The sequence below is a fragment of the Megalobrama amblycephala genome, linkage group LG20 (assembly GCF_018812025.1).
Source record: "Megalobrama amblycephala isolate DHTTF-2021 linkage group LG20, ASM1881202v1, whole genome shotgun sequence".
Lineage (NCBI taxonomy): Eukaryota > Metazoa > Chordata > Actinopteri > Cypriniformes > Xenocyprididae > Megalobrama > Megalobrama amblycephala.
The window spans coordinates 16,074,733-16,089,144 of record NC_063063.1 but is presented as its reverse complement, the minus strand read 5'-3'; the positions used below and the strand labels follow the sequence as shown (position 1 = coordinate 16,089,144).

Here is a 14,412-nt window from a genome sequence, read left to right as displayed (position 1 = left end):
TATAATAGCTTTTATCTTATTATGAATCTACTAAAGCAAGTTTAATGGCCTAATAGACTAATCAAAACACGGTTTGTTTTGACTAAACTTAAAAAATTAAATAAAAAATGTCTTGATTGTGTGGGGAATTTGCAGCTGGTTTATTATAGCTGACGGACAGCAGTGCACAGGAGATAGGGAAGTGTTTGATGATGAGAGACAGACTGGGAGACGCTCACATCTGATAGACGGCCATCGATTCAGTGTCAAAGGCTAAAGACAAGCGATTCCGCTTCAGGGGACACATTCAGAGACCTACAGAAATTACCGGATTGACAGCAATTATCCTAATTGTTGGTAATTTCACAGAGGCGCCAGTTCAAAACCAGTCCTCCCTTCAAATGGTGAGATTCACACCTCCACAGACTAATCCAAGCGTCTGTGAAACTGAACATCATACTGATACTTCTAATGCCACAGTGAGTTGTTTGGGGGGGAAAGGTTACATTTTTTTGTTTGCAGTCATTCTTAATTCGACCCACCTTAGCTAATTCAGCATATTAACTTTAATGTTAAGTAGTTTGACTATGAATAATGACTTAGCAGTCGCCTATATTTTAGTAATCAACTCTAAAGAACAGTCTAGTCTTACTAATTATGAGGAATCACAAGATAATGAGGAATACAGTAATCAAGGCTTTCATTATATCAGTCTAAATGTTCTCAAGCACATTACAATAATTTACCAAATAACATGTTTTTCGTAATAGGTAGTTTAAGTAGGGCACCAACCTTTTTCTTTTTTTAGATAAACACGTCCAAATTCATGTAAAAAATGAGAAAATCCGTAATTAATCATTAATTTCAAATGTTGAAATTAACATTTCAAACAACGACGTTAGACGATTTGCGAAGTCTTTTAGTTTGAATGATCAGGTGCTGCCCTCTGGTGTCCATGAGTGAAAGCGTCCAAATGCAACCATTTACCAAACATTATAAGTAGGTTACGAAGAGGATTCGCCTAGAGAATAAACTGTACTGACATTTGCTATAGACTAATTGGATGATTTATAAAGGTCATGTAGGGCGAATACAGAGAACACTTTATGCTAATTTGAGTTGATAAAATCGGATAGAAATGGCTCAAGCCTTCAAACGATACCATTTTAGATTGCTCTGCACCAGGGGTTTTCAATTGTTTGTTGCCACAGACCCCTAAATATGACAATCATTGTTTTCCTATCCTAAAATTTAAAGATATGCATCTATCTTTTATAAACACTCAATTTACACACTGAAAAGCAATATTATAAATCTAAAATTAGTTTCTATACATTATCTTTGTACTCACTATACTAATGTAGGCTACTGTTAAAGGTATTATTTAATTAAATTTTTATTAATCAAATGATTTATAACGCAATCACATCAATCACTATTTTTAAAAACATTTTATTATTATTTTTTCTCTAGAAATTTCCACAGACCTTGTCGCTCCCTTTTGCAGACCCCAGTTTGGAAACCCCTACATTATTCAACTAAAAAGGAGGATATTACATACAAATGCTAACTCAAATATAAATATCTGAAATAAATGTTTTATTTTTGTTATAGTGAATAGGTAGATGGCATACTATCATAAAATCTAATTTTCATAAGACTTTTACCAAGCTTGTCTTTAATAAAGAGTTTATATATGCTGAAACCATTGAGCATTTGATGTTGAGTTACTCAGCATGCCAGCATAACCTACTCCTCACATCTCAAGACCTCAAGCTGAGGCACATCTGAGTCCTATAGGGAACAGACATCCAGGCTCACCGTTACCCGTTTCTCTTGGCTTTGAACTGCTCTTAAATGATGGGACACGTCATGCTGCTGATGTGCTATTAGTCGAGAGGCATTTAGCTAAAGTTCATGGTTGTGTTCCAACATGTATCTCTTTGTGTCATCAGTATGACATTTATTTTTAGTGTATTTTCCTATTTTAAAGGATAATCTACTGTTGTTTTTATTCCACAGATGGACCTTGTGTTGGAATATCTGGACAGACTGGTCTGTCTAGATCTGACATGATGCAACCTTTAAAATGGAAAACCTAAGAAATCGGTCTCGTTTAGAATCACATCAGTAAGCTTGCAAATATTCACAGATCTGTAGGAAACAACATCGGCTCCTGGTGGACATAAACACTCCTTCTTAGAAACATTTTTAAAATGCACCTATTAGTGTTAGAACACACCAATAAGCATTTTTTATGGACCATAACCAATAAATAGCCTGTATTGATCTATATGGTTACATTTAGATAAATTGGAAAATTAAATTCATGTTAAACACAACAAGTGAATCTAAGCATCACATGGACAGTATAAAAACGTATTTCTATAATACATTTTTACATACTATTTAGTCTTCATTTTAGTTCGTTTTAGTATTTTTGCTTTTTTGTAATATTTATATTTAGCTTTAACTTGTTTCCATTTTAGTTTTAGCCATTTAAAGGGATAGTTCACCCAAAAATGAAAATTCTGTCATAATTTACTCACTCAAGTAGTTCCAAACCTGTGTAAATTTCTTTGTTTTGCTGAAAACAAAAGATATTTTGTAACCAGTTTGTAACCAGGCCACTTTGGGGCACCAATGACTTCCATAGTAGGGAAAAAAAAAATACTATGGGAGTCAATGGTGCCCCAGAACTTTTCAGTTTCCCCACATTCTTCAAAATATCTTGGAACAAGTTTGGAAATGTGTGTAAATGGCAATTTTCATTTTTGGGTGAACTATCCCTTTAAGTACTCCAACTTAAACTTATTTCAAATAATTGCCAAAAAAAAAAAAAAAATCTATATTGGTTTTATTTCAGCTTTAAATTGCTGAATAGTTTTAGTTAATAACACTTGAACAATAAATATTCATTTTGAGAGTGACTAAAGATTTAAGTGTCAAAATATTGCTTTTAATGAGTGGTAGATGAGGGCAAAGAATCAATATGTAAAAACAGGGGAAAAGGGCATGAATAAATATCCAAAATCAACTAAAACCCAATCTGGCACTGATATACCATCTCTATTTAAATTGATAAGTACCTTAATGTCCTCCAAACTGTGTAAAACCTAACTTTCAAGCTTATTCAAGTCTAATTTAAATTTATTAAAAAAAAAGAAACTAAAGGCATACTGAAAAAAAAGAAAGCACAACAAAATTTTAGTTTAGCATGTTTATTACAATACATACATTTCACATTTGACCTTCCGACCCCAGGTGACCCTGCCCTGACCCTGGTATAACAGGGTTGGTGATGTCCAGTCCTTGGCTGACCCTCAGTTTCCTGTTTTCCAGTAGCACTTTTCCCCCCATTCCATCCAATCAGGGTGCAAAGGAAAATGTGTGGTAATAATTTATGAATACAACATATCTGATAGACTAGTAATCACTGCAACTTTAATAAAACTTTAACTTCATTATTACTTAGCAACTGTACATAGGAATGAACTCTGGTTTTAAACGCAAGTCGCCATGGGCAGCTCACGTTCATTTTTTTCCTTTTTCTTTTTTTAAAGTACAGTTTTTTTTTTTTTTTTAAACAAAACAAGGGTACAGAAAAGAAAAAAAAAGAAAAAAAAAAGAACCTGGAAAGATTAAGAGAAAAGAAAAGGGGATTCTGGGTGACAACCAGTCTTCATCTCTTGCCAAGGGAGGTGAGGGAGGGGAACGACATGGGATGAGCTGCAGGAATGATTCTCTTTCTCTCCTTTCGTTCTTGCTCACATTCACTCCATCACGTAAGCAGGCACTGGTGTTGACCATGGGCATATTGCTGGGCCATTAGGGGCAGGTAGGAGACCACTGAACCATTGTGGACAAACATGATGTAAACCCCCTCAAAAGGCATGGGGTGAGGGAATGAAACCATTATAGTGCAACCAGAGAAAGAAATAAACTAACCAAATAACCATGTAGCATTACTACCATTTTTCATATGTAGCGAGAGAAAAATGAACCAGTGGATACGTGTGCAGAGTCGTGAAAAGACAAAAAGTGTGTGCGTAATCGTCCTCGTTAAATGTCCCGGTCGACTAGTCCACCTTTTCCATGCAGGTCTGGTACATGCTCAAGGCAAATGGTTCCCCGATCGTATAACTGAAGAGCATTTGTTTTCATTTTGTTTTGTTTTTTTAATCATGTCATTTAAAAATCTGCAGTCAAGAGTTCTACATATGGTGACAATGAGGGCACTTGAGATCCCAGTCTGCCTCGGTGCGGATTAGTTTAACGTTTGGATGTCAAAAGCTTTGATAGGCATGGCTTCCCATGGTTTCATCTACAAAATATATTTACAACATGGAAATAACATCTACAAATAATCTACATGTACAGGGACGGGGCGAGGGCAGCTCCTCTGAAAAACTCTCCGCGCCCCTCTCCCCTCCCACCCTCAGTCCAAGCAAGACCTCGCTGCAGTTTGTTTAATGTAAGACTGGGCCCAGAGCAGAACGCGACAGAACTTTGGTTCTCCAGGGTTCCGCGCGCATGAAATGGGTTTTGCCCACTCATTCACCTACCCCCTTCTCTCCTCCTGTTTCAAGACCACATCGCAAACCCAGAGTTCCTCAAACCATGAAGGAATTTTGATTCTTCAACTTTTCAAGTTCTTTAATTTGTTGTCTCAAAAACAGTATCCTGTCGAGAAAGAGAGCAAAGTTAGTACATTTGTGCAATAATGGCCGTCACATGCACACGTAACGCTACACAAGAAAGAAATGCACCTCTGCTCGCGCAACGTGGCCTGGATCTCGCACACTCGCACCAGTGAGCGCAGGTTCTTCAGCTCTGTGCAGTTCTCTGACATGTAGATGCTGCCCATGGTGTGAGCCTCTTCGCGTAACCGCGAGGCCTGGGTGGGAGAGTCGCATGGGAATTTTTAGCAATGCAACAAAAATATTATTTTTTTTGGATCAAGACAGGTGGTTGTCGATGTTTTGTTTGTTCCCAATAATTCATGGCTCAGATGTATTATTAACTGTCTATGAAAAATATGACTGCACACTCAATTGCAAACGGTTTATTCACCAACGTTTCGGCAAAAAGTCTTTATCAAGGTGAAGGGATGGATTCTGGAATCCACTGCTGCTTCAATATATATCTTTTAAGTATTAATCAACATTTATATTACTGTTAAATTATTTGAATGACTTCTACAATGTATGTTAAAAGATCTATTTTCCCCTTTGTACGGGACAACTGGCATTCTGCTTGAGACCAGCAGACGTCATGTCATGACCCCAAATGGACATCCGATAACTAAATCCAGGGTCCCCCTCGTCATCACCGTGATGAAGGGAGATATGCTTCTTACGATCTGTCCATATGTGGAAAATTTCTAATCTTGTCTATTTTTCTTAGCCAATCAGAATCATCCAACCTGAAGTAATGACGTAGTTAGTTGACTCTGTTAGAGTATAATTGTTGTGGAAATGTGAATGTATGCGAGCAGCCTACGAACTCCTTGTGAGACTTGAAGCTGGCTTCTGCTGATGAAACTGCAAACTATTCTTCGTTAAATTTTTCTTCAATTTATTAATTATTTTAAACTTTGACTCCGGGTCTTCATTCAACATATCTGGTTTCAAGGGTCCTAAACTGTTCATTTAGCCTAGATCAAAGTTGACAATCAGACCGTAAGGAGCAAGAGTTCTTAATTTATATATCCAATAGGCTTCACATTTGAGTAAGATACATAAAGATCACCACCTCTCCTCGGTAGGGGAACTCGCTCGATACCTACTTAACGTAGAGAGGCAATGGGATGGTTAGACTCAACAAAATGTGCAGCCAATGGATAGCTCATGTTTCTACATCGAATTGTGCTCAGCAATGCGCATTTTCAATGCGCATGTCGACTTTGATCTAAGCTGTTTTCTATAAGTGTTTTTCTATTGACAAATGTTGAATGTATATTTATTCTTGTCATGTATATTTGACAAAGTTTTTTAGAATGATTGTATATTTAATTGGGATTAATTGTATGCACCTGCTGATGATTGTCTATTTATGCTCTCTTTACTCCGAGCGAAATTACACCTTGACAAAGGCTTTTTGCCAAAACGTTGGTGAATAAACTGTTTGCAAGTGAGTGTGCAGTCATATTTTTCATACACGTTTGGATTCATCCTTCTTGGCTTGCACCTCAGATGGAGTACGTTCATTTTTTCTTTAATAATCAGATGTATTATTAACACTCAAAAATTTGGGGTCGGAAAGATATTTAAGGTTTTGGAGAGAAGCCTCTAATGCTCACCAATGCTTTTGGATAATCTGATGAAAATTACAGTTAAAAACCGTAATATTGTGAACTATTATTACAATTTAAAACCGTTTTCTATATGAATATATTTTAAAATGTAATTTATTACTGTGATGGCAAAGCTGAATGTTCAGCATCATGACTCCAGTCTTCAGTGTCACATGATTCTTCAGAAATCATTCTAATGTGCTGATTTGCTGCTCAAGAACATTCACTATCAATGTTGAAAACAGTTGTGCTGAATATTTTCAGCATTTATTTCAATAAGATACTTTTGTAAAATTATAAATGTCTGTCACTTTTGATCAATTTAATAAATGCATTTAACTAGGGCTAGAACAACTAATTATTTGGTAATCACTTAATCTGTAGATTACTTTTTCCAATTAATCAGATGAATAGCAGCTCACTTTTTGCCCTCTGCTATTCTATTGTCCATAGAAATGGGTTATTCATTATTCATTGCTGTAAATCGTTGGTTTCCCAAGCACAGCAGGCAGATACGACTAATCGATAAACAAATTTGTTGTTTATTTTCATTGTCGTTAATAATCGATTTGATCAGTTGTTGCAGCCTTATATTTAACATACAATAAAACTTTTGGAATTGTCATGTACGTAGTCAGGAAATCCAAATCTCAAATAATGGTTTAGTTCAAAATGTGTTCTGATGGCCTCCCAATATCAGAGAATTCCTCTAACCAATTCACGTTCCCATACCTGTTTCTCCACGTGCTCCGCGGGCCACCCCTGCACATGTTTGATGAGGTTCTCATTGAAGTGCGCGGCCAGCGTGGGTGTGAAGGAACATGTTGCTCTGCCTGGGGCTGTGCCAGCAGGTACTGAACCCGGGGGCATCGCTCCGCTGACTACACCTGGTCCTTGACCACCACCGCCACCGCCATTATTACTGCTGCTGTTACTGCCCATGTGGTTCGAAGCTGGAGATGGACTTCTCTGACTGCTGCAAATCACAAACAGTGGATGGGTCAATGTCTTTCTAAATTTTTTTGAAAAGCAAAACTACTTTGTCTGCACCAGGTCTTTACAAATACATTCATTTTAATGTGATCCTAGAACACAAAAAGCAGCATTACCACAAACAGCCAGAAGATGGCAGTCAACCACCACAAAACAAGCCACTTCAAGCAACAAATATGGCTGATGAGGCATGCAGTGGGCAGTAAATACCCATAAGCCTTCAATAAACCTCAATGAAGTTCTGATGGATCTGTTTAATCACTTCCAAACGTCTTATGTCACCTCTGTCTCTGCAGCGTCCGTGGAGAATTGCCGTTGTCGTGATGCTTGTCTGTGGGGTGGGACTGCTGGGACGAAGGTGGAGGGAGAGAACTGGACTTAACTGTCATAACGTTCATCTGAGAAAGAGAGGGAGAGTGCGTTACAAAGCCATAGTTTCATTTGACATCCGTCATCCCATTTGACCGCTGTATACCTTGGTCTGTGAGGAGACTGGCGTGGTGCTGAGGGGCGGTTTGAGGGAGGCTGTGTTGGTCTGTGGCGTGCTGATTCTGGGAGACACGTACGACCGAGGAGAGGAAGCATCTGATGTCAGAGACATTGGAGACTGGCTGGACTGCTGGGCTACTCCACAGGACAAATGAGAGAGGAGAAAGAGATAAGGTGAAGAGATATAGTACCTTAAGTAATCACAACAGGCATGTCCGTTGGTAACAAATGCAGTTCTGGCTCTGATTCCAATCTAGTTTTGCACACTGTGCAGTGTTATCATTAACTAAGACTAAGATATTTGTTGACTGAAAAAGCTGAAATATAAATATTAGATAAATTTAAATGAAAATTGAAATGTTGCCATGGAAACTAACTGAAATAAGTTGTGTTGAAGCACTAAAATATTTATTTAAAAAAAAAAGTCAAAAGCACAAAATTAAAATGAGTTTGAGTAATCGAATGTTCAATAATAATACAGATTGACTAGTAAAGTGTTCTAATCAAATTTAGCATACTGAATCTTCCTTTGTACCATCACCTGTTGTAATCAACAGCTAAATATACTTTCCCATTGAATTCCTTGTATACATTTCACAATTACAAATTAATGCTTTGTGTGGAACTGTGGACAAGTGACATTGAAGACATGGGAGATGGTGTGTGTGTGTGGTTTTAAGCACATTTGGTTCTCAGCAGGAGTCATTTCTATCATTATAAGAACAGAAAGTGGTAAAACTTTATTTTTAACGTTGGAAAGAAAATGTGAAACATACCACTAGACGTGCTGATATTAGGTAATACAATATATCACAATAATGAATATGCACAATATTGTTATCGTGGGCAAAATACCATGAATAATTATTACGAATTATTCAAATTATGCTTTCCTCATCAACCGTATAAAATGCACAACAGCGCTGTATGCTAGTCAAAGAGGCACAAGCACTGATGTAAACAAACCCAATGTGCATGAGAAGCACATGGCGGATGGAACTTGCTGAATGAAAGTGCACTTTCACTCTGACAGCAGAGGGCACTGATGGAACAATGGAAATGCAGCGGTTACCCCGGAAACCCCGTAAACAAAGCAGCTGCACTACTACAGTATTTAAAATGCTTCAAACAGCAATACAAATATTAAAGCCAGAAATATTCATCAGTGCAACTTTCATGAAGTAAACTTTTTCTAAAAGCGTTCCTTCAACTAGAAATAATAGTCCCTGACCGTGAACAGCAAGTTACATTTTCACACCATTAGATAGCAGCAAATACTGTCTTTATGAGTGTGTCAGTCAGCAGTGAACTTTTATATTGAAAAGACTGAATTGTTTTGAAAACAGAACAAGACGCAACTGCCTTTGACTAGCGCCGTTAGTCACGTGAAAACCCCTTAAATGTTAAAAGGACAAGATGATACATCGGACATTTAAACATTTTTTTATAATGAACATAGGACTGACCTGAAGGAAAATGCTAAATCTGAATGCAGATAATAAACTCACTCACTCGATCTTTTCCTCACAATACTCTTCTACATAATACAGTAAGTTTCAATGAACAATATCAATTGAGAACCTACAGTTTACGTTGCTAAGAGTGTTTGCTAAGGGTGTAGTGTTGTGATACACAGAACCGTTGGGTGAAGCGGTCATAGCAGGGTTTTATCATGAATAAAACACAGCTATTGACCAATCAGAATCAAGGACAGAAACTAACCGTTTTACAATGTTCAGTAAAACTTAGTAACATAAGGCTTCATTAGTTAACATGTTAATTCATTATTACCAAACTAACAATGAAAAATGCTTTTATTTTATAGCATTTATTAGCATTTAAAATAGCATTTATTAATCTTAGTTAATGTTAATGTTTAATAACATTACTAAAAACAAAAGTTTTTATTAATTATTAATAATTATTAATTAATGGACCTAACAAAAAAATAATACCTTCTGTAACAAATGTAGCTATTGCTCATTCTTAATCTTAGTTAATGAATAAATAACGAGACCTTATTGTAAAGTGCTACCTGTTGAGTTCAGTTATTTTTGTTAAAAGAAAGAGTTCTTAAACCTGACATAGTATGACAAAACTTTTTCTGCAATTTATTTCAATACCGTGATAATACCGTATACCATGACAAAAGCTTAAGCAATTATCGCAACATGAAACATGATACCGTCACATGCTTACATGCCACACTATCTGAGGTTATTAACAGGCTAACAAGCAAACTTCAACCTATAATTTTTCTGAATAAAAACATGGATCACAAAAAGGTGACAGCATTTATATTACGCATCGAGATTTTGTACATTCATGCACAATAGTCTACTTTTCAAATTGCTTTCCATGTAAGCTCTGGGGTAATTTATTTATTTATTTATTTTTTTAAACATGTTTAAGCAATGCAAATTGTTCATTGAATTTTTCAAAAGAAAAGTATAGCCTTAAATTTGAAATTATAGAGATGATATAACTTAAACAAGAATATATTTTTGACATTTAAAAAACAAAAAAAACAATTGCAACAATGATTAACACACAGGAGCATTTGAAAGCACACGGAAGTGTTTGAATTTGAAAGCAGGACTGTTTGACCAGTCCGCTGATAGACACCTGCTTTCGAAAGCTCCCGTGTGCATCTGTGTAAAGCACTCTGTGTCAAAGATGTCTATTTACAACAAGTTTTTGAAACATTAATCATTGTAGCCAATCACAGACATATCTGATGAGCACGTGAACAACAGCCAATCAGAGTTGTTTACGAATTCCATCAACAATGCTCAAAGCATCACATTTTTAAAATTTCAGTACCAACTTGGTATTGAAGTCTGTACTTTTGACAACACTAAGTAGTTAACTACAAAAATAACTGAAAATACACACAGTAAGATTTACATTTACATTGATTTTAACATTTTAAAGTTCTGCTATAGAGGACTATCGAAATGCCAATATAGAAATATCAACAAAGCACAGAAACACTATAGACATTGACCCCTAAGTTCACCACAGTACGAGTTTTATCCATCGACATTATGAATATCTGAAAACTAATGCTAGAATACATCTGATCCCATTTCATATAAAATTCACTGTGGCAATGATATAAAGTACTATATTGAGTCTAAATATATCCATGCATTACTATAAGTAACTGACACAGCGACAAAGAAACGAACAAGATTGCAACATGAGAAAAATTAAAGAGGCATGCTTGATATTCAAAAAAGTTTAAGAAAAAAGAATAAACCGAGAACTCAATTCAGTACTGGCACACTGACAGCTGCTTTCTGTGCATACACAGCCAAATTGAGTTCTCTTTCGAGGATTATTGCACTTAAAAGGTCAAACACAAACGTGTCAAATGCCTATCTTGCAAGTATTCACATAAACACAACTGGTTATGATATCTATCATTACTGTGAAATAAAATGACTCATATTGTGAAATAAGACTCTGGTGATGTTGCTCACCCCTATATTATACACAACACGCAATTTAGACATTGCCAAATAACAAATCCATACACAAAGCTACTTGTGTTAAAACCAAAAATCATTTTTGAAGCCCACGTGGCTTACCATTATCTGCTCAGACAGCAGCAGCCAAGCCTGTGTGTGTGATCCTTGTTAAGCTACCAACCCCATCTGCTAACTCAAGGAAGCTGACTCAGAACCCCACAGCTGACATGAGTCAACAACACAAGCAAAGCAATCTCACACCAACAACCAATCAAAACCATGAGCTCAAGTTATAAAGTTCAAGATCAGGTCACAAAACAGATCTGACCCTAAAACCACATGTGTCAAAGAAATTTAATTTGGACTGCACTGTAGCACAAATAAAAAAAACAAAACAACACAGAGCAGGTTTTCAGAGTAAGAAGTAGAAGCAGCACAGTGTGTGTGTGTGTGTGTGTACCTTGGTTGGACAGTTGAGTAGCCTGGGAGAGCAGAGTTGTGATGTTGAAGGCAGACGGACCAGCAGTCAGGATCTTATGGAGCATGGACTGCAGCGAAGCCTGAGTTACTGCAGCCGTGAGAACTACAGAGACAGAGAATACAGAGAATGAAGCGAGAAAGCAAGGACAAAAGGTGAAGACAGGAAGCAGTCAAAAAGAAAACAAAACCTAACAGTACTGAAATCATTCAGAGTGATAGAAGGTGTCTGCAGGAAAAGTCCTCTCTTTACAAAATGCTTTTGGTGCCTGTCTTTTCAGTCATTAGCAAAAGTTCATCTCCTCTGAATTTATATAACCATATTCAAAAAGAACGTGTCAATCAGGGCTTGACATTAGCTTTTTTGCTCACCAGCCACTGTGGCTAGTGTTTTTCCAAAAGTTACTAGCCACTCAGCATTTTCACTGGCCACAGTTTTAATGTTGGTAAATTACATTTTATATGATTAAAGTTGACTTTGTTATGCTTAAATTACTTTATTTTGAGTCATTTTACTTGATTTAGAAGATTTAAAACCCTTTCAAACTTTTAAATGCAGATTGACCACCCAAATCAAGACTACATTGTATATCAGCTGGTATGTAGCCTACAGGTGGGCAAGAGGTGGACAATATGAACATGTGCTAATATAAGAAATTGGATAAGTTATTTGTGTTAGGCTATATAAAAGAACAAAGAAGCAAATTACAAAAACAATAGTAAATTAAAAATAATCTTTTTTCAGATACAGTAGGTTTATTTAACATAGCCTAGCCTACATTTATTTGACATCTTTTGTTGTTTGATTAACATTAATGACAGACAGGTAGGCCTATTTAATTGGGCTGCTGAATGCATGGACGTAACTGACGCATATTCAGTTATTACCCACCTGTTTACGTCCACTTAAGCCATAACCCACCGTATTCACGCGAGATACTCCACACGATGGACATTTAGACATCTGTGTGCACATGTATTTGACTATTCAGGCGCGAGGAGAACTGATCGACAGAGAGAGCGCTTCTGTTGTGTGTCATTCAGCGCAATTCCACCTATCCCTCCTTCACTAACTGCACATAAAAAACGAATTGTGTGATTGGATTGTAATGTTATGCTACGACGATCATTTGGCTGTAAACTGAAATTATATTCAACCCGCCAAAGTGGCTAGTGGGAGTGGCTGTCTTACCCGCCACAGCTGAAATCTACCCGCATTTGGCGGGTTGGCGGGTGTTAATGTCAAGCCCTGGTGTCAATGTAGGATCGTCCCGCTAAGAGCAACGCTTCTGAATGCAAGAGCATGTTTATATATCACATTCCATTAGAAATGTATCTGAGCTGAAAACAGCCTAATTATGCAGGGGTTCCAATCAGTCAAATACTCGATAGATAATGTGTTAAACTGTAGTTGATTTTGAAAACAAAAAGAGTTTTGCACATCCCAATCACCTGTCAAAATATTGGATCTTTAAATAATGGATTATTTAAAAAATATATTATTTATTTAATTTATTAAAATGTCAATTTAAAAATTACTTGGGAAAACTTGTTGCAATATTTACTTAATTGAGAAATACTTCACAGCTACAACCTTTATTTTGACATTTACAGTACCGTTCAAAAGTTGAATCCGTAAGATTTTTGAAGTTTTTGAAAAGAAGTCTCTTAAAAGCATGAGACTTTTCAAAAACTTCAAAAATCTTTCAGCTGCATTCATCAAAAACATATACTATGAAATTACTACAATTTAAAACAACTATTTTAATATATTTTAAAATTTAATTTTATTCATCTGAAGGCAAAACGGAATTTTGAGCATCATTACTCCAGTCTTTAGTGTCACATGATCCTTCAGAAATCATTCTAATATGCTGATTTGGTGCTCAAGAAACATTTCTTTTTGTCAATAAATTTGCAAAATTTTGCTCAACTGCTGAAAAAAAAAAAAAAAAAAAAAAACCTTACTGACCCAAACTTTTGAACGATAGTGTATATTTAACTTTCAATATTTTTTTTGATTCGTTAGAAAATAGTGAATATTTCACTGGTACTGGTATCATGACAACCCTAGGTCAGACAACATGTTAAAAGTTTCAGTTTCAAGTGTAGTGACTGAAAACTGAACACCTTTCGACTAGGGGTGTAAATATCGATTACACATGAATATCGCGATATTATGTTGTTTGGCGATACTGGTATCGATTCTCAAAAACACTATCGATATTTATTTATTTACATCCAAGGTTCGTGGCTTTGTTGTTCGGTTTAAACCACGGACTGTATAAAACCCAACAGCTAGATGGCAGCGTTATCTCAGAACGTAAACTGACGCGGAGCCGGAGAAGCACGAGGTGCATCAATAGCGTTAGCATTAGCAAACCCAGCTCACAAGACGATAGAATTATTCCGCTTCCGCTGCATACAAGAACTGAAGTGTGGACTCATTTTGGCTTCAACTATAAAGAACCCACTAAGGAGATCGAGTCAGTTGTTTGCAAAATATGCCATGTTAAATTTGAATCTGAGAGCTTAATTAACATCCTGACGCGATCCACGCTACTGAGAGAGACAGAAGAGACAGAGATAGAATATGTAGTAACGTTATGTACTGCACATTTTCCTCTCAGTAACAAAATAAACACACAACAAAAAATGACAGCGGTGTCAGCATAAAGCAAGCATCTGATCATAGCGATGTGGATA

General features: G+C 36.4%; 1 protein-coding gene across 2 annotated transcripts in view; it reads right to left on the bottom strand.

The window, feature by feature from the left end:
• Nucleotides 1-3,184: 3,184 nt before the first annotated feature.
• waca (WW domain containing adaptor with coiled-coil a) overlaps nucleotides 3,185-14,412 on the bottom strand; it is a 34,205-nt gene continuing 22,977 nt past the window's right edge. The window contains exons 8-13 of one of the 2 annotated variants that reach the window (XM_048170021.1): nucleotides 11,690-11,812; nucleotides 7,743-7,891; nucleotides 7,550-7,665; nucleotides 7,007-7,247; nucleotides 4,749-4,876; nucleotides 3,185-4,662 (exon numbers count right to left, since the gene is read on the bottom strand). In XM_048170021.1, coding sequence (XP_048025978.1) covers nucleotides 4,593-4,662; nucleotides 4,749-4,876; nucleotides 7,007-7,247; nucleotides 7,550-7,665; nucleotides 7,743-7,891; nucleotides 11,690-11,812 — 827 coding nt within the window. In that variant the 3' untranslated portion in view covers nucleotides 3,185-4,592. Of the gene's footprint in view, nucleotides 4,663-4,748; nucleotides 4,877-7,006; nucleotides 7,251-7,549; nucleotides 7,666-7,742; nucleotides 7,892-11,689; nucleotides 11,813-14,412 lie in introns of both variants that reach the window. The other variant, XM_048170020.1, reaches the window with a different exon arrangement.